Genomic DNA, 20,893 nt, shown 5'->3' with positions numbered 1-20,893 from the left:
TAATGAGAATTTTCTGGAGAAACTTACTGGGAGCCAAATTTTAAATAATTTATTTTTCTCCTGATTAGTCAGATCAAACTTATCGGCAAAACTTTCAAATATCTCTGAATTTCTGCACACATCGATTTTGTCATCATATACAGGAATGATTTTGCATAATTTTAACAAGGTCTTTCTAGATTTAGTTTGGAGTTGGGCCTCTGAGTCGTCTTCTATTTTTAGTGACCCTCGTACATCATCTTTGTCAGTTGTCATGTCTCCTACGTGTCCTCCATCTTGTTTTTCATCATGAGGCACAAAGTCAAGGTCACCTTGAGTGGTCATAACAGACACATGCTTCACCTCTTCATCTTCCTCACTCATTACTTTACACTCAATCTTGGGGACATCATTAATTTCCTTTTCCTTAGAAATTCTTTCTACAGAGTCTTTTTTGGACTTTTCTGTAACAAACTCGTGAAATACATTAACCATATGTAATATATTTTTCAGTTGCTCTTTTTCTTTTTTCCTAGATACTAGCTTAGAATCTAACTTCAAATTTGCGATTCTGCATTCCGCATATAAACAAAGCCAAAATATTTCTACACTAGATCTATACAAACTTACAAATTCTATCTGACTTGATTTAGCATATGAATTAATCAAATCCATTTGTCCTACCTTGAAATCTCAGCTTGTAGATCTTTTGCTGGGCTCCGGACTTCACTTCACCATGGCTATTTTTAGCAGGTCTATTTTCAGCACGTCCGGCACTTGTAGTACTCCTACTACTTGTCAATTCAACTAACACCCGTTAGTCTCTGTAATTCGTAGGTTCTTCTTGTGAGATCTTTGTAACTTGAAGTGGAATTCCTGAAAACTTGCACAAAATCTAGCTTCTTCTATATTCCCCCCTGTGGAAGGTGAAGGAAATCCACGCAAAAATAGCACAAAAAATCAAAACTGGCTGGCTTCGGCAATGTTAAATATGCTTATTTTGCACATTCATTTAAATCAGGACTTAACCAGGTGTGTTATTCTTAAAAGAAAAATGTCGTCATATTCACATAAAAAGTATAGTGGTTTATTGATTGTCCATAGAAAAAATCACTTTGCAGCAAAAACATAAAACAGATGAAAATAGTTACGAACGGATTGTCCATGTGTAGAGATCAGCATTAGTTACCCCTATTTCCCAAGTTTTGAATGGAAGCCATCTGTCTGTGTGTCTGAAGTTTGAAGGTCATCATGGCAGCTAACAGCTGTTGTTCCTTCCTTCTCGGACATCCATGGAGAATGATGAAGAAGATGGGAGGTGACAGTCCCACGTGACAAAAGACCCCCACCACCTTCCTAAGAGACGCTTATATATCTTTTCTATGGATCACGTGTTCCCTGTATATGGAGTGGACTTATGCTCTGAGCTCCTATATACATAAGTAGCTTTTGTAACGTCAGCATGAAGCAATGTGCTCTGTACTGCATCAAGACCAAGAATAAGTCAATTAATTAATATTTAACAGTACCCACTTTTTGAGGACTGTTGATTCTTGTCTTCGGCGTCTTTCCCTGCAGTACTTGGTGCACTGGAGGGGTTGTGGTCCTGAAGAGAGGATGTGGGTTTCAGCATCAGAGGTGAATGTCCCTAGACTGGTTCATTCTTTCTATGCCTCTCATCCAGAGAAATCGAGTCCTCAGAGAAGGGGAAGGTACTGTCATGGATGTGTCAGACCGTCATCCTGGATCCGGCTGTAGAGGATCTTTGCATTTAGCTCAAGCACCTCCTTGATTTTTACATCTATGCTATGCAGCAATATCCTTCTCACTATAGTACCCAATAGTTACCTCCACCTTCTGTTGGTAATCACACACCTGTGCTAAAGGTTTAAGTACATTCAATTGCTGCAGCATGTTGCGGGAGTTATTTCTTACTTGCCTCAGCCTTGTTCGAAGCGCTAACAGTCGGTTAGTGTCTTCCTGGAGAACCCTTGGAGGATTGCTAACATGATATCTCGGTGGTGTTCTCAAAGCTAACTTTTCCCCCGTCCGTCTACCCTTTATGTCATTAGTTTTAGTGGAGACAGACTAGTTTTCACCCCAGCCCCCCGTATGTAGGGCATATTACTAGGATCAGGCAGGGATTAGGTTCCTGCTCGGAGATAGGTGCAGAACCTATATAGGGACGTTTAGGCAGACAAGGTGATTTTAGATGTGCCTAGGGGTCTCCACTCCCCTCTTCCCCAGTGTTTGGGCTCCCCCTTCCCTATTCATGTCACGCACAGTGTAGGAAAGACTAAGTGCAACATGAAGGGATGAGGGGAAGGGAGCCCAACACTAGGGAAAAAGGGAGTGGAAACCCCTAGGCAGATCTAAAGTCACTCTGTCTGCCCTAAACATCCCTATATAGGTTCTGCACCTATCACCGAGCAGGAGCCTAATCCCTGCCTGACCCTGACGATAAGCCCTACCTAGGGAATGTCAGGGTAAGCACTAGTCGATCCCCACTACCACTAAAAACAGCTGGGATAGACGAACAAGGGGAACACTTATCAAGAGGAAGCCAACTGCTGTAGCTCCAAGCCTCAACAGGGGGAAATGGAAATATCACCTGCAACTCCCAGCAGCAGGCTCGGAGCCTATAAACACCTAGGTCTAGGTGTGTCAAACAGGGGAAAGGTTGTCACTGGGTCAAAGAGTCAGAAGGGTTAAGGAGTCTGAAAGGCCAAACACAGAGACCTTCTGCAGCTAGATGCAGTGCAACTGTGTGCAGCCTCTGACATACCCGTGACAGTACCCCCCCTTCTACGAGTGGCCTCCAGACCATGGACCAGGACCATGTTTCTTGGGATAAGAGGTGTGAAATGAATGAACCTGCCTGGGGGCATTCACCTCCGGTGCAGAGACCCACATCCTTGCCTCTGGACCATAACCCTTCCAGTGCATCAAGCATTGTAGGGAACTTGAGATTTCCATCAACCATTATTGGGGGCGGCATTAGGGGCGAGGGCTCAAGCGGTTCCACATACTTCTTGATCAAAGACCTATGGAAGACATTGTGGATCTTAAAAGCTTGAGGTAGCTCAAGACGAAACGCTGCTGAATTAATGACGGGGGTTATTTTATAGGGACCAATAAATCTAGATCCTAACTTGCAGGAAGGAACCTTCATCCTGATATTCCTGGTAGACGACTACACAGTTATTCATATTCAGCTCCAGACCTGGCGAGTGTTTTCTGTCAGCCATACCTTTGTTCATGTCCCCCCATAATCTTCAAATTACTCATAACCCCCTCGCCACACTCAAGAGAGAGACAAGGCAAATCGTTCCTTTTCCAGAACTCATGAAGCCTCTCCCCCACTAAAAGTACCAAATTGCGGATTGTAACCATATATACCAAAGAATGGTGACCTGCCAGTAGATTCTTGACGTCGATTCAAGAAGACCTGCCAGAAGACTCGCTACACTCATCAGGAGGGCGTTAAACTAGAAGAAGAGGGGACGGGAAGAAAAACATTAGACTCGAACAAAGAAGACCCAGGAAAACATACTCAGAAGGGAGGTAAGAACATTTCTAAAACAATCCACAGCGAGGAGATTGGAACAAATCAAAATCCTCTAAACTGCATGTTCGCAAACGCCAGAAGCCTGACAAACAAGATGGAAGAACTAGAAGCAGAAATATCTACAGGTAACTTTGACATAGTGGGAATAACCGAGACATGGTTAGATGAAAGCTATGACTGGGCAGTTAACTTACAGGGTTACAGTCTGTTTAGAAAGGATCGTAAAAATCGGAGAGGAGGAGGGGTTTGTCTCTATGTAAAGTCTTGTCTAAAGTCCACTTTAAGGGAGGATATTAGCGAAGGGAATGAGGATGTCGAGTCCATATGGGTCGAAATACATGGAGGGAAAAATGGTAACAAAATTCTCATTGGGGTCTGTTACAAACCCCCAAATATAACAGAAATCATGGAAAGTCTACTTCTAAAGCAGATAGATGAAGCTGCAACCCATAATGAGGTCCTGGTTATGGGGGACTTTAACTACCCGGATATTAACTGGGAAACAGAAACCTGTGAAACCCATAAAGGCAACAGGTTTCTGCTAATAACCAAGAAGAATTATCTTTCACAATTGGTGCAGAATCCAACCAGAGGAGCAGCACTTTTAGACCTAATACTATCTAATAGACCTGACAGAATAACAAATCTGCAGGTGGTCGGGCATCTAGGAAATAGCGACCACAATATTGTACAGTTTCACCTGTCTTTCACTAGGGGGACTTGTCAGGGAGTCACAAAAACACTGAACTTTAGGAAGGCAAAGTTTGACCAGCTTCGAGATGCCCTTAATCTGGTAGACTGGGACAATATCCTCAGAAATAAGAATACAGATAATAAATGGAAAATGTTTAAGAACATCCTAAATAGGCACTGTAAGCAGTTTATACCTTGTGGGAATAAAAGGACTAGAAATAGGAAAAACCCAATGTGGCTAAACAAAGAAGTAAGACAGGCAATTAACAGTAAAAAGAAAGCATTTGCACTACTAAAGCAGGATGGCACCATTGAAGCTCTAAAAAACTATAGAGAGAAAAATACTTTATCTAAAAAACTAATTAAAGCTGCCAAAAAGGAAACAGAGAAGCACATTGCTAAGGAGAGTAAAACTAATCCCAAACTGTTCTTCAACTATATCAATAGTAAAAGAATAAAAACTGAAAATGTAGGCCCCTTAAAAAATAGTGAGGAAAGAATGGTTGTAGATGACGAGGAAAAGGCTAACATATTAAACACCTTCTTCTCCACGGTATTCACGGTGGAAAATGAAATGCTAGGAGAAATCCCAAGAAACAATGAAAACCCTATATTAAGGGTCACCAATCTAACCCAAGAAGAGGTGCGAAACCGGCTAAATAAGATTAAAGTAGATAAATCTCCGGGTCCGGATGGCATACACCCACGAGTACTAAGAGAACTAAGTAATGTAATAGATAAACCATTATTTCTTATTTTTAGGGACTCTATAGCGACGGGGTCTGTTCCGCAGGACTGGCGCATAGCAAATGTGGTGCCAATATTCAAAAAGGGCTCTAAAAGTGACCCTGGAAATTATAGGCCAGTAAGTCTAACCTCTACTGTTATTTGAAGGGTTTCTGAAGGATGTTATTCTGGATTATCTCAATGAGAATAACTGTGTAACTCCATATCAGCATGGGTTTATGAGAAATCGCTCATGTCAAACCAATCTAATCAGTTTTTATGAAGAGGTAAGCTATAGGCTGGACCACGGTGAGTCATTGGACGTGGTATAACTCGATTTTTCCAAAGCGTTTGATACCGTGCCGCACAAGAGGTTGGTACACAAAATGAGAATGCTTGGTCTGGGGGAAAATGTGTGTAAATGGGTTAGTAACTGGCTTAGTGATAGAAAGCAGAGGGTGGTTATAAATGGTATAGTCTCTAACTGGGTCGCTGTGACCAGTGGGGTACCACAGGGGTCGGTATTGGGACCTGTTCTCTTCAACATATTCATTAATGATCTGGTAGAAGGTTTACACAGTAAAATATTGATATTTGCAGATGATACAAAACTATGTAAAGCAGTTAATACAAGAGAAGATAGTATTCTGCTACAGATGGATCTGGATAAGTTGGAAACTTGGGCTGAAAGGTGGCAGATGAGGTTTAACAATGATAAATGTAAGGTTATACACATGGGAAGAAGGAATCAATATCACCATTACACACTGAATGGGAAACCACTGGGTAAATCTGACAGGGAGAAGGACTTGGGGATCCTAGTTAATGATAAACTTACCTGGAGCAGCCAGTGCCAGGCAGCAGCTGCCAAGGCAAACAGGATCATGGGGTGCATTAAAAGAGGTCTGGATACACATGATGAGAGCATTATACTGCCTCTGTACAAATCCCTAGTTAGACCGTACATGGAGTACTGTGTCCAGTTTTGGGCACCGATGCTCAGGAAGGATATAATGGAACTAGAGAGAGTACAAAGGAGGGCAACAAAATTAATAAAGGGGATGGGAGAACTACAATACCCAGATAGATTAGCGAAATTAGGATTATTTAGTCTAGAAAAAAGACGGCTGAGGGGCGATCTAATAACCATGTATAAGTATATAAGGGGACAATACAAATATCTTGCTGAGGATCTGTTTATACCAAGGAAGGTGACGGGCACAAGGGGGCATTCTTTGCGTCTGGAGGAGAGAAGGTTTTTCCACCAACATAGAAGAGGATTCTTTACTGTTAGGGCAGTGAGAATCTGGAATTGCTTGCCTGAGGAGGTGGTGATGGCGAACTCAGTCGAGGGGTTCAAGAGAGGCCTGGATGTCTTCCTGGAGCAGAACAATATTGTATCATACAATTATTAGGTTCTGTAGAAGGACGTAGATCTGGGGATTTATTATGATGGAATATAGGCTGAACTGGATGGACAAATGTCTTTTTTCAGCCTTACTAACTATGTTACTATGTTACTATGATTATTAATAGCAAATTCTGCCAGCGGTAAGTAGGATGCCCAATCCTCCTGATTTTCGGAGACAAAACACCTGAGGTAGGTCTTCAAATTCTGGTTAATGCGCGGACTGTCCACTCGACTAGGGATTGGAGGCAGAGGAAAAGGCAGCAGCACCCCCACTTGAGAACAGGACGCCCTCCAGAACTTCGAAACAGACTGGGTCCCGAACCGGACATCAAATCTGAGGGAACACCGGGAAGCTTCACAATTTCATATATAAGCACCTGAGCAAGAGAATCTTGGCATTCGGAAGTGCCGGTAATATGACGAAATGAACCATCTTAGTGAACCTATCTACAACCTCCAAAATCGCAGTCTTGCCTGCAGATACCGGTAGGTCAGAAATAAAATCCCTGGACAATTGTGTCCATGGTCTACAAGGAATATGTAGAGGAAGAGGAGTACCAGATGGATGGGTATGTAATAATTTGGAACGTGAGCAGATACTACAAGTAGCTACTTGTTCAACCAAATCCCAATGCAACCCCGGCCACTAAAAACAATGAGAAAGGAGGTCTGTGGTTGCCTTACCACCTGGATGTCCAGCAAGCACAGAGTTGTGATGTTCCCCAATTACTTTGCAGCGCAGATTTGGTGGCCCTCTGCCTCCTGCCCTCCAGCAAGGTTATGAGGCATCCCCCTGGAATACCAAGACATCACCTTCCAGCTCAAGGTTCAATGCCGAAATAACTACCCCTTCTGCAAAATTGGGACAGGGTCCTCATGGTCACCACCACCAGGGAAGCTCCGGAACAAAGCATCAGCTTTGAAATTTTTGACCTCTGGATGGAAAGTGACCACAAAATTGAATTGAACCTAGTAAAAAGCAGGAAACATCTAGCTTGCCTAGGGTTGAGAAGATAGCCGATTGAAGATATGACAAGTTTTTTATGGTCAGTAATAACAGTAATAGGATGGACAGTCTCCTCCACCCAATGTTGCCATTCTTCAATTCCAATTAAATTGCCAAAAGCTCCCTATTACCCACATCATAATTTCTCTCAGCCGAATAAATTTTTTTTTTAGAAAAGAAGGTGCATGGATGCTAATTACAGGGTATTGACCTTCAAAGAACACAGCTCCAACCCCCACGCCCAACACATCAACTCCACAACAAAGGGCTGGGAAACATCAGGTTGACTAAGTATAGGAGCCGTAGCTCTTAAGGGAGGAAAAATCCAACCCCTTCTTGTCATATCAGTAAGTGGTTTCACAATTACTGAATAATTCTGGGTGAATTTCCGGTAAAAATTAGTAAAGCACAAAAAATGTAGTAGGGCCTTCTAGTTCATGGGACAATCCCAATCAAGAGCAGCTCGGATCTTCTCCGGATCCATCCGAAAACCTGAAAGTGACAACAGGGACAGAGTCCCTTGAAACGCGTTGGTTAGCTTTTTGCCTTGCCCTGCACGCCGTAGTTTTCTGTGATGTCACACGCTGCTGGTTAGCAGCGGCGGCCATTTTTTCATACGCGCATCCAGGATCGCTACCGGCCGGAGCGCTTCTGGCTCTGCGCGTCCTCTGACTACGGGCATTTTTGGAACCCACTCCTGCCGCCAGGTGTTCAGTACCTACAGCTATCGACACCTATTACCAGCATCGCTATACCAGCCGTAACCTTTACCAAGCCATCCTCTGGGTAAGGAGCAGAGCTCACCTTCTTTACAACACTTATACTGGTTTTGACATTTCTGGCGGCGGTGGCTTGCTATTACTATTGTTATTACTATAGTGAAGGTCCTTGGCAGATCTAAATAGGTTTAATTAGGACACACAGTGTTATAGCGCGATCTCTCAATTTTATGTTTGTCTTTGTTCACCAGCAGGTGTGACGGGCGTGGTACGGCACCCGTCTGATATCAGCAGCTTGCACATACACTACCTCATCAGCGCCAGTGTGCTATTGTTTGTCTTTTAAGTGTTATCTCTTAATATTTGCAGCACCTGTTTAACATGCCCCCAATGTGTCTCCAGATCTGAAGAGTACACCAAAATATCATCTAGACCACCACAAACCTGCCCACCAAATGATGGAACATATCATTAATGAAATGCTGGAATACCGCAGGTGCATTGGTCAGACCTAAAGGCAAGACCAGACTCTCAAAATGTCCCTCAGGGGTATTGAACGCTGTCTTCCATTCATCCCCTTCTCTGATTCTAACCAGGTTGTAGGCACCCCCTTAAATCAAATTTGGAGAACACCTTAGCTCCCACGAACTGGCTGAATAGATCTGGAATCAGAAGAAGAAGGTATGGATCTCGGAGGGTAATTTGATTTAATTCCCGGAAATCTAAACAGGGTGGCAGACAGCCATCTTTTTTCTTCACAAAGAAGAAATCTGCCGCCCCAGCAGGGATTAGACTTTTCACAATAAAATCCTTCATGGCTTGTCTCTAAGGACCAGAAAGATTATACAGTCTGGACTTTGGTAGTTTAGCTATGGGGGTCAGATATATTCGATAAAGTCATATTCACGATGAGGAGGCAAATCCTGACATTGTCCTCAAACCCCGACAAGAATACAGGTAAGGTTACAGCAGAGACTGTAGAAAGGGAAATATTTAAACAGTTCTCATGGCAGCAATCCCTCCACTCAATGATCTTCCTGGTTTGCCAATCCACCAACAGATTATGTTTCAGCAACCAGGAAAGACCCAATACAATTGTGGTGGGAAGACCGTCCAGGACATAGCAAGGAATGATCTCACAATGAACCAACTCCACCCACAGTATTACATTATGAACAATCTGAGCTTTCTGTGCAAGTGGCACTGAGTCGATGGCGAAGATGGGAATGGGCTTAGCTAAAGTACAGCAAACTCTGCATCAACCATGCTGACTCCTGCTCCACTGTCTACAAACACAAATCTCCTTGCTTTTGCTCTCCAGCACCACCTCTGCTGTCAGGACAAACCGGGAACTGCCGGTTGACGACAGATGCACCCCTTGCATATTCCACTCTAGACTACCAAGGTTTAAACGAGTCTCCTTTTATTCAGGCATCAAAGGACAGGCCCCAATAATGTCTTTTTTTTTTTACACAAAAAAACCCACAATTCAGAGGCTCCCTCTAACTGCATGGGTTCCTCCAACCTCTCCCGTACGGGTTCACCGTTAGACTACTCCCCTGGCAAAGGGGCAATACCCACGGATTAAGAGGCTCCGGAGAAGGTGGTCTTACCTACCCTATCCTGAATGCGTCTGTCAACACATATAGCAAATGTCATAGCGGCCTCCGTGGACTCAGGGGTTTCATATACCGCCAAGGCATCTTTCAACCTTTCAGTGAGACCTTGAAGAAATTGGCTTCTGAGGGCCGGGTCATTCCATTTTGTATCAGTTGCCGACATGTGGAATTCAGAGTTATACATCTCCACTGACCGATTGCCCTGCTGAAAGCGACGCAACCTGGACTCAGCAAAGACGACTCAGTCAGGGTCCTCATAGATAAGGGCTAGAGCCCAAAAAAATCGTCCCACAGACTGTAGACAAACGGAATCCTGCGGCAAAAAGAAAGACCAGGATTGAGGATCTACTGACTTGTTGCTCTTCATTTCCTGAGGAGTGAGGACGAAGTTTAAAATACAGTTCGCAAGCTTCCGTAAACACAAAAAAACTGTCTGGGAGGGCAACCTTGGGTTCAGATTGGACCGGCCTACCTGCAAAGACCCCAACAGCAGCGACCTGCAGCCGCTGAACCTTATATCGGAGGTCATTCACCATCAGAGACAGACCGTGTAGATGCTCTGTCAGCCCTGCAACCAGATCCATAACCAAGAGACAAAAGGGGAAAAAAAAAACCCAAAAACCCCACACCAGGAAAAACCTACAAAAAAACCAAAACCAAAACACGTCAAGTTTTTTTTTACTTAAATATGCACGGCCGGTGATAATGTCACACACAGTGTAGGAAAGACTAAGTGCAACATGAAGGGATGAGGTGAAGGGAGCCCAACACAAGGGAAGGGGGGAAAAAAGACGCCTAGGCAGATCCAAAGTCATCCTGTCTGCCCTACACGTCCCTATATAGGTTCATTTAATATGCAAATTGCCTCTTCAGAGAAAAAGTCGTGCAATATGACTTAGGATAAATAGCCCAATCAGTATCTCAATTCGCAGACAGTTTCGGGCTGTTGGCCCTTGTCAGTGCGAAGCATGAGAACTAATTTGGCTAGGTGACAGGCTCTGGACTGAGGTTTGAGGGGGAAGGTTTCTCTTTGTGGAGAGTGACATGCCAGCTCTGGCTTGTCAAGGTAAGGAGGCTTATTCGCCACTCAACCTATATAGGTTCTGCACCTATCACCGAGCAGGAACCTAATCCCTGCCTGACCCTGGCGATAAGCCCTACCTAAGGAATGAAGGGCTTATCACTAGTTGATCCCCACTACCACTAAAGACAGCTGGTTTAGACAAACAAGGGGAACACATATCTTGAATAGACTCAGATGTAACACAGACGTCCTCCAGCAACATCAAAGAGGAAGATAGTCGACTGCTATAGCTACAAGCGTCAACAGGGGGAAATGGAAATATCACCGGCAACTTCCAGCAGCAGACAGAGTCTACACCCAGATCCAGGTGTGTCAATTAGAGCCGAAGAAAGGTTGCCACTGGGTCAAAGAGTCATTAGGGTTAACAAGGTGTCTGCAAGGCCAAATGCAGAGACCTTCTGCAGCTAGATGCAGTGTGACTGTCTGCAGCCTCTCACACGCAAGAAACACTTCCCTTTGTTGTGCACTTACCCTTCACCCAGCATGACAGATGAAGTCAAAATGAAAGAACTGTGGAGAGGAGTCCTATGAGCGACAGGAGTGGCACACAGGAAGGGTCTAATGAGCGACAAACAGAAGAGGGGAACAGAGAAGGGGTCCCGTGAGCGGCAAAGAGGGGTCCCATGAGCGACAGGAGAGGAGGGGTCCCATGAGAGACACAGAGGAGGGGTCCCGTGAGCGACAGGAGCGGCAGAGAGGAGGGGTCCCATTTGAGACACAGAGGAGGGGTCCCGTGAGTGACAGGAGCGACACAAAGGGGTCCCATGAGAGACACAGAGGAGGGGTCCCATGAGAGACACAGAGGAGGGGTCCCATGAGAGACACAGAGGAGGGGTCCCGTGAGTGACAGGAATGGCAGAGAGGAGGGGTCCCATGAGCGACACAGAGGAGGGGTCCCATGAGTGACAGGAGCGACACAGAGGGGTCCCGTGAGCGACACGAACGGCAGAGAGGAGGGGTCCCATGAGCGACAGAGGAGGGGACCCATGAGTGACAGGAGTGACACAGAGGAGGGGTCCCATGAGAGACACAGAGGGGTCCCATGAGAGAGACAGAGGAGTCGTCCCATGAGTGACAGGAGCGACACAGAGGAGGGGTCCCATGAGTGACAGGAGCGACACAGAGGGGTCCCATGAGAGACACAGAGGAGGGGTCCCATGAGCGACACAGAGGAGGGGTCCCGTGAGTGACAGGAACGGCAGAGAGGAGGGGTCCCATGAGCGACACAGAGGAGGGGTCCCATGAGTGACAGGAGCGACACAGAGGAGGGGTCCCGTGAGCGACACGAACGGCAGAGAGGAGGGGTCCCATGAGCGACAGAGGAGGGGTCCCATGAGTGACAGGAGTGACACAGAGGAGGGGTCCCATGAGAGACACAGAGGGGTCCCATGAGAGACACAGAGGAGGAGTCCCATGAGTGACAGGAGCGACACAGAGGAGGGGTCCCATGAGACACAGAGGAGGGGTCCCATGAGTGACAGGAGCGACACAGAGGAGGGGTCCCGTGAGTGACAGGAACGGCAGAGAGGAGGGGTCCCATGAGCGACAGAGGAGGGGTCCCATGAGTGACACAGAGGAGGGGTCCCATGAGAGACACAGAGGGGTCCCATGAGAGACACAGAGGAGTCCCATGAGAGACACAGAGGAGTCCCATGAGAGACACAGAGGAGGAGTCCCATGAGTGACAGGAGCGACACAGAGGAGGGGTCCCATGAGAGACACAGAGGAGGGGTCCCATGAGTGACAGGAGCGACACAGAGGAGGGGTCCCATGAGAGACACAGAGGGGTCCCATGAGAGAGACAGAGGAGTCGTCCCATGAGTGACAGGAGCGACACAGAGGAGGGGTCCCATTTGAGACACAGAGGAGGGGTCCCATGAGTGACAGGAGCGACACAGAGGAGGGGTCCCATGAGAGACACAGAGGAGGGGTCCCGTGAGTGACAGGAACGGCAGAGAGGAGGGGTCCCATGAGCGACAGAGGAGGGGTCCCATGAGTGACACAGAGGAGGGGTCCCATGAGAGACACAGAGGGGTCCCATGAGAGACACAGAGGAGTCCCATGAGAGACACAGAGGAGGAGTCCCATGAGTGACAGGAGCGACACAGAGGAGGGGTCCCATGAGAGACACAGAGGAGGGGTCCCATGAGTGACAGGAGCGACACAGAGGAGGGGTCCCATGAGAGACACAGAGGGGTCCCATGAGAGAGACAGAGGAGTCGTCCCATGAGTGACAGGAGCGGCAGAGAGGAGGGGTCCCATTTGAGACACAGAGGATGGGTCCCGTGAGTGACAGGAACGGCAGAGAGGAGGGGTCCCATGAGCGACACAGAGGAGGGGTCACATGAGAGACACAGAGGAGGGATCCCATGAGAGACACAGAGGAGGGGTCCCATGAGAGACACAGAGGAGGGGTCCCATGAGAGACACAGAGGAGGGGTCCCATGAGTGACAGGAGCGACACAGAGGAGAGGTCCCATGAGACACAGAGGAGGGGTCCCATGAGAGACACAGAGGAGGGGTCCCGTGAGTGACAGGAACGGCAGAGAGGAGGGGTCCCATGAGCGACACAGAGGAGGGGTCTCATGAGAGACACACAGGAGGGGTCCCATGAGAGACACAGAGGAGGGGTCCCATGAGAGACACAGAGGAGGGGTCCCATGAGAGACACAGAGGAGGGGTCCCATGAGTGACAGGAGCGACACAGAGGAGAGGTCCCATGAGACACAGAGGAGGGGTCCCATGAGAGACACAGAGGAGGGGTCCCATGAGAGACACAAAGGAGGGGTCCCATGAGAGGCACAGAGGAGGGGTCCCATGAGAGGCACAGAGGAGGGGTCCCATGAGCGACACAGAGGAGGGGTCCCATGAGTGACAGGAGAGACACAGAGGAGAGGTCCCATGAGACACAGAGGAGGGGTCCCATGAGTGACAGGAGAGACACAGAGGAGAGGTCCCATGAGACACAGAGGAGGGGTCCCATGAGAGGCACAGAGGAGGGGTCCCATGAGTGACACAGAGGAGGGGTCCCGTGAGTGACACAGAGGAGGGGTCCCATGAGCGACACAGAGGAGGGGTCCCATGAGTAACAGGAGCGACACAGTTTCAGGTGACGGGTCAGTGCCTTTATTGGAGTGACAGAGGTATACACATATCTCATGTGAGTAACGTACAGAAGACACAAACCTGCATATACAGATACAGTACCGAAAGCAGTGGTGACGGCATCGCCTGCCACCGCTGGATGTAACACAGAACGATTGCATGCGCCCCAGACACATTTACTGCGGTGGTTGCGCCACAACTATAGTGCAAATATTCTAGACAGATGTATTAGTTTAAACGCAACTCCGCGCTCCGCATTCATCCGGAGCGTTCAGCGCACTTGTGCGCCAGTATTTTAGTGCAAATTAATTATGTAAAATATTAGGGATAAGGTGGAACTTCAGTCTGTCCAAAACCAATGTCCATCACTGGGATCATTCAGCACGTCAGACATTTCCAGCATCTGTTCCAGAGACTGGGCCCCATTTCTCCCCATGAACTCTACACATATACACCAGTTTTCTTCCCACTAGGTGAGAGTCCAGAGATCCTGGAGAATACATCCCTCTGAGTGATAACAGCGCCGTATGACAGGATTGGGTGCACTCATGTTGTGAGGTCAGAAAATATATACAGGTTATACAGAAATAATAAATACACAACATTTCACCTCGCATCTCATGGACATACAAGACGGACATGTAACTCAGCAGATGCAGGAGGCGAATAGACGGAGGAAGGTTCCCTGAGGTAATGACATCAACCACACACACTAAACAGAATGTAGACAAAGTGTTTGACCTCACATCTTGTGCACATATACACAGACACATCCATCAACAGATACCACCACAAGCGAGATGAACACATTCATGAATTGCCACCATGTCCTTCAGCAGAAACTGCCACATGCCATTGTAAGTACAGGAGGGGAAGCATCAACCATTGCACGTACCATATGGACACGTCCATCAGCAGATACACCACATGTCTTCATACACGACGGACTCGTCCACCAGCAGATATCAGCACGTCTCCCTTATAGGAGAACATGCGTGTCCATCAGCAGACACCACCTCGTACACACACTATGGATGTGTCCATCAGCAGATCCCACCATGTGTCTCTCTACATACAGGATGGACGTGTCCATCAGCAGATACAATTGTATGTCTCCATACATACAGGACGGACGTGTCCATGAGCAGATACCACCGCATGTCTCCTTACATACAGGAAGGATGTGTCCATCAGCAGATACCACCACATGTCTCCTTACATACAGGAAGGATGTGTCCATCAGCAGATACCACCGCATGTCTCCTTAGATACCGGACAGACGTGTCCATGAGCAGATACCACCGCATTTCCCCTTACATACAGGACAGACGTGTCCATGAGCAGATACCACCGCATGTCTCCTTACATACAGGACGGACGTGTCCATCCGCAGATACCACCGCATGTCTCCTTACATACAGAACGGACGTGTCCATCAGCAGATACCACCATGTCTTCATACATACAGGATGGACGTGTCCATCAGCAGATACCACCGCATGTCTCCTTACATACAGGACGGACGTGTCCATCCGCAGATACCACCGCATGTCTCCTTACATACAGGAAGGATGTGTCCATCAGCAGATACCACCGCATGTCTCCATACATACAGGACGGATGTGTCCATCAGCAGATACCACCGCATGTCTCCTTACATACAGGAAGGATGTGTCCATCAGCAGATACCACCGCATGTCTCCTTACATACAGGACGGACGTGTCCATCCGCAGATACCACCGCATGTCTCCTTACATACAGGACGGATGTGTCCATCAGCAGATACAACCACGTCTCCATACATACAGAACGGACGTGTCCATCAGCAAATACCACCATGTCTCCATACATACAGAACGGATGTGTCCATCAGCAGATACCACCGCATGTCTCCTTACATACAGGACGGATGTGTCCATCAGCAGATACAACCACGTCTCCATACATACAGAACGGACGTGTCCATCAGCAAATACAACCACATGTCTCCATACATACAGAACGGACGTGTCCATCAGCAGATACCACCATGTCTCCATACATACAGAACGGATGTGTCCATCAGCAGATACCACCATGTATTCATACATACAGGGGAATATTTCCTGAGGTAATGACGTCAGTAATATAAATATTTCATATCGTACATAAAACAGAATAACAGAGACCTGCCCAAGCCTGAAACCTCATAGCACGTTACACAACCTGCCATGGATATGGCGTACCCTGCTCTTTTGTGCTTATGGCACCATACAGAGGTTTTCTCCTCTGTTCCTATCAGACCCCATGTAAGACATTCTCCTTGTAATATAACTCCGTAATACAGAGCTCTGGAGGCGCAGGCGCCAACATACAGGCTGCACCCTTGAACAGGGGACATGCCGCCATTCTCATTATGTAACTGATGACGAACATAGACAAACAATACATGAGACATGTGTATAGCATTCATGGATGAATCAAGGTCAGCAACGAGGCGATGTGCGGACACCAAACTGGTAGTAACTGGTCCATGGTGCTAGAGCTTCATCCAGGAGCATGGACTGTGGGATTCATCCTCCTCTTCTTAATGTTCCTTCCACCTTCAAAATAAGAATAAGCCATGAACAGGACAAGAGAGTGAAATGATCGATGAAGACTAAAGCTTACAATGCCTCGACATGAAGAGGAAGAGGTGATGGCGTGAAGTGTGTGGGAATGGTGACATAAGGGGGACATGCTGGTGGAGGTCCTAGGCTGGCAGTAATACAGGGATCACTCACTCTGTCTGTTCCACTATTGGCTGCCGGGAACATTTCAGTTCTTTCTTGATTAGACGCAATAAAAACTGAAAATAAAAAAAGAAGACGGAGTGAGACAACGATTAGAGACTAATCAGGGTGCCCTCATTCCACTGGTGAAGCCTAAGGAGACGCCGTCCTCACATCACGCTGGCCGTTGGTCACAGCTTATCCTCATTTTTACAGTCAGAGGAACAGCACAGCAACAACATGAAATCTACGTGGAGGTAATGCCAGCACTACTCACCAATAAGGCAAAAGCATCACTCATCATGAGCATGAAAAACACGTTGTGCCAGCCATACGGAGAAAGGAGGCCAGCCAGCAGAGGACCAAGGGCAGCACCTATGGACAGATGGAGGGAGCCAAGGGAATACCAGTCAGGAAAAGATGTAAACCAAAGGAAGGTTCACTAAATTAACACAAGAAGATCATCTGCGTCTGAGCACACTACACAATGATAAACCCCCTGGCCCCGATGGCATTCATCCACCGATACTGAGGGAGCTGAGCTCAGTAATTGACAGACCGCTGGGTCTCATATTCTTAGACATTTGTAACAGGTTCGTTACCACAAAACTGGAAGACGACAGACGTGGTACTAATATATTAGACAGGTAAGAAGGTGGATCCAGGCAACCACTGTCCAGTAAGTCTGACATCAATGGTGACATATGTGGGCGTTATAAGAGATGACCGCGGAGAATAATATAATAACGGACAACCGGCAAGGATTCATGAAGGACAAGTGCGGGTAACACGTGGGGTAAGTGCAGATCTGGATGTTAGTCATGCGCCTGATGGGATTTATCTGGACTTTGATCATGTTCCACATAACAGCCTTATACTGAAGCACCAGAAGCCGGGACTGGGGAACTCTATAAAAACATGGGCAAACAAAAACGGTTAAGTGAATGGAAACAAGTAGTTGTAAATGGTACACTCTCTAAGTGGGATAAAGTCAGCAGCGGGGGACCACTAGGATCCGTCCCAGGAGCGGCAGCGGGGGAACACAAGGATCCGTCCCAGGAGCAGCAGCGGGGGAGGGGGAACACAAGGATCCGTCCCGGGAGCAGCAGCGGGGGACCAAAAGAACCCGTCTCAGCAGCGTGGGAACACAAGGATCCGTCCCGGGAGCAGCAGCGGGGGAACACAAGGCTCCGTTCTGGGAGCAGCAGAAGGGGACCACAAGGATCCGTCCCGGGAGCAGCAGCGGGGGACCACAAGGATCCGTCCCAGGAGCGGCAGCGGGGGAACACAAGGATCCGTCCCAGGAGCGGCAGCGGGGGAACACAAGGATCCGTCCCAGGAGCGGCAGCGGGGGAACACAAGGATCCGTTCCAGGAGCGGCAGCGGGGGAACACAAGGATCCGTCCCGGGAGCAGCAGCGGGGGACCAAAAGGACCCGTCCCAGGAGCGGCAGCGGGGGAACACAAGGATCCGTCCCGGGAGCAGCAGCGGGGGAACACAAGGATCCGTCCCGGGAGCAGCAGCGGGGGAACACAAGGATCCGTCCCGGGAGCGGCAGCGGGGGAACACAAGGATCCGTCCCGGGAGCGGCAGCAAGAGACCACAAGGATCCGTCCCAGGAGCAGCAGCAAGGGAACACAAGGATCCGTTCTGGGAGCAGCAGAAGGGGACCACAAGGATCCGTCCCGGGAGCAGCAGCGGGGGACCACAAGGATCCGTCCCGGGAGCAGCAGAAGGGGACCAAAAGGACCAGTCACGGGAGCGGCAGAAGGGGACCAAAAGGACCCGTCACGGGAGTGGCAGCAGGGGAACACAAGAATCCGTCCCGGGAGCAGCAGTGGGAGACCACAGGGATCCGTCCCGGGAGCGACAGCAAGGGACCACAAGGATCCGTCCCGGGAGCAGCAGCGGGGGACCACAAGGATCCGTCCCGGGAGCAGCAGCAAGGGACCACAAGGATCCGTCCCAGGAGCAGCAGAAGGGGACCAAAAGGACCCGTCACGGGAGCGGCAGCAGGGGAACACAAGAATCCGTCCCGGGAGCAGCAGCGGGAGACCACAGGGATCCGTCCCAGGAGCGGCAGTGGGGGAAACACAAGGATCCGTCCCGGGAGTAGCAGCGGCGGGGGACCACTAGGATCTGTCCCGGGAGTAGCAGCGGCAGGGGACCACTAGGATCCGCCCAGGAGCAGCAGGGACCGCAGGGATCTGTGCTAGGACAGATTCTTTTTAACCTCTTTATTAATGACCTTGTGGATGGATTGAGAGTGAAGTGTCCGTCTGATTCTTATTCTTTGCCGACGACACCAAACTATATAGGATAATCTGACATTATAATATTACAGAACGAACTGGAGGAGACGTGTGATGGGGAAACAATTGCCAGATGAGATTATTGTAGATAAATGTAGAGTAATGGTGCATGCGTAACCCTACTGACCTGGGGAATCATATTGCCTGGTCATTTTTAACATATAGTGAACATGGTAAATAAAATTAAATGCAAAAATAATTGGGAGTTTACTCAGGAGGACTACAGAACAGGAGGAGGGTGGGATCCTGGTTACAAGAAGAGTTGAGTGAATGTGCTCAGAATCGGTCAATGAATCTGAATTTGCCGTATTGGTGCTGAATTTATGTTTGACTAGCTGTTTCCAGCCAGCTAAAGGCCCCGTCTCACTTAGCGACGCTAAAGCGATCCCGACAACGATACGGCCTGTCAGGGATCGTTGCTGCGTCGCTATGTGGTCGCTGGTGAGATGTCAAACAGTGAGATCTCCAGCGATCGCTGCTGCGATCTCACTGTTTGACATCTCACCAGCGACCTGTACAACGATGTCACATGGGAGCTATTATGACGATTGAGTGTCTGAGTCGTCAACGAGGTCGTTGTTAAGGTGTCAAACACAGCAATCTGTGCCACCCAGCGGGACCTCAACGATCAAAAAACGGCCCAGGCCATTCCGACACGACCAGCGATCTCACAGCAGGGGCCGGGTCGCTGCTACATGTCACACATAGCGAGATCGCTACTGAGGTCGCTGTTGCGTCACAAAACTTGTGACTCAGCAGCGATCTCGCTAAGTGAGACGGGGCCTTAACGCTCGGCACGCTCATTGCTATCTAATTAACGCTGCTGGTGATTATGCAATTAAATGTACGTTTACCTTGGCTGAAGTGGTTGAATTACATAGGAAGTGCTGCATGTGGTAATGTGGGGGGACGGAGCCTCGTGTGGTAATGTGTGGGGACGGAGCCTCGTGTGGTAATGTGTGGGGACGGAGCCTCGTGTGGTAATGTGTGGGGGCGGAGCCTCGTGTGGTAATGTGTGGGGACGGAGCCTCGTGTGGTAATGTGTGGGGACGGAGCCTCGTGTGGTAATGTGTGGGGACGGAGCCTCGTGTGGTAATGTGTGGGGACGGAGCCTCGTGTGGTAATGTGTGGGGACGGAGCCTCGTGTGGTAATGTGGTGGGGGGCGGTATTGTGTGTGGTGATGTGGTGGGGGGCGGGATTGTGTGTGGTAAGGTCGTGGGGGGCGGGATTATGTGATGTGGTGGGGGTGGGATTATGTGTGGTAATGTGGTGTTGGGGCGGGATTATGTGTGGTAATGTGGTGGGGGGCGGGATTATGTGTGGTAATGTAGTGGGGGGCGGGATTATGTGTGGTAATGTGGTGGGGGGCGGGATTGTGTGGTGATGTGGGGGGGCGGGATTATGTGTGGTGATGTGGGGGGGGGGCCGGATTGTGTGTGGTGAGGATTGTGTGTGGTAATGGGGTGGGGGGGCGGGATTGTGTGTGGTAATGGGGTGGGGGGGCGGGATTGTGTGTGGTAATGGGGTGGGGGTGGAGCTACTGTGCAGGGGGCGGGATTGGCGAGTGTGATGTGGTGGGGGGCGGGATTATGTGTGGTAATGTGGTGGGGGGGCGAGATTATGTGTGGTAATGTGGTGGGGGGCGGGATTATGTGTGGTAATGTAGTGGGGGCGGGATTATGTGTGGTAATGTGGTGGGGGGCGGGATTGTGTGTGGTAATGGGGTGGGGGGCGGGATTCTGTGTGGTAATGCGGTGGCGGGCGGGATTGTGTGTGGTAATGTGGTGGGCGGGCAGGATTATCTGTGGTAATGTGGTGGGAGGCGGGATTGTGTGTGGTAATGGGGTGAGGGACGGGATTGTGTGTGGTAATGTGGTGGGGGCGGGATTATGTGTGGTAATGGGGTGGGGGACGGGATT

At 48.7% G+C, this 20,893-nt stretch overlaps 1 protein-coding gene across 11 annotated transcripts in view; it reads right to left on the bottom strand.

Annotated features, from left to right (window-relative positions):
- Nucleotides 1–14,438: 14,438 nt before the first annotated feature.
- Nucleotides 14,439–20,893, bottom strand: part of SLC37A1 (solute carrier family 37 member 1) — a 60,266-nt gene continuing 53,811 nt past the window's right edge. For all 11 annotated transcript variants that reach the window (XM_077293503.1, XM_077293507.1, XM_077293500.1 and 8 more), the window contains 3 exons: nt 16,939–17,036; nt 16,674–16,738; nt 14,439–16,493 (listed from right to left, as the gene is read on the bottom strand). In XM_077293503.1, coding sequence (XP_077149618.1) covers nt 16,478–16,493; nt 16,674–16,738; nt 16,939–17,036 — 179 coding nt within the window. In that variant the 3' untranslated portion in view covers nt 14,439–16,477. The remainder of the gene's footprint in view (nt 16,494–16,673; nt 16,739–16,938; nt 17,037–20,893) is intronic.

Source organism: Ranitomeya variabilis, chromosome 3 (assembly GCF_051348905.1).
Source record: "Ranitomeya variabilis isolate aRanVar5 chromosome 3, aRanVar5.hap1, whole genome shotgun sequence".
Classification (NCBI taxonomy): domain Eukaryota; kingdom Metazoa; phylum Chordata; class Amphibia; order Anura; family Dendrobatidae; genus Ranitomeya; species Ranitomeya variabilis.
This window is presented reverse-complemented; position numbering and strand designations above follow the sequence as displayed.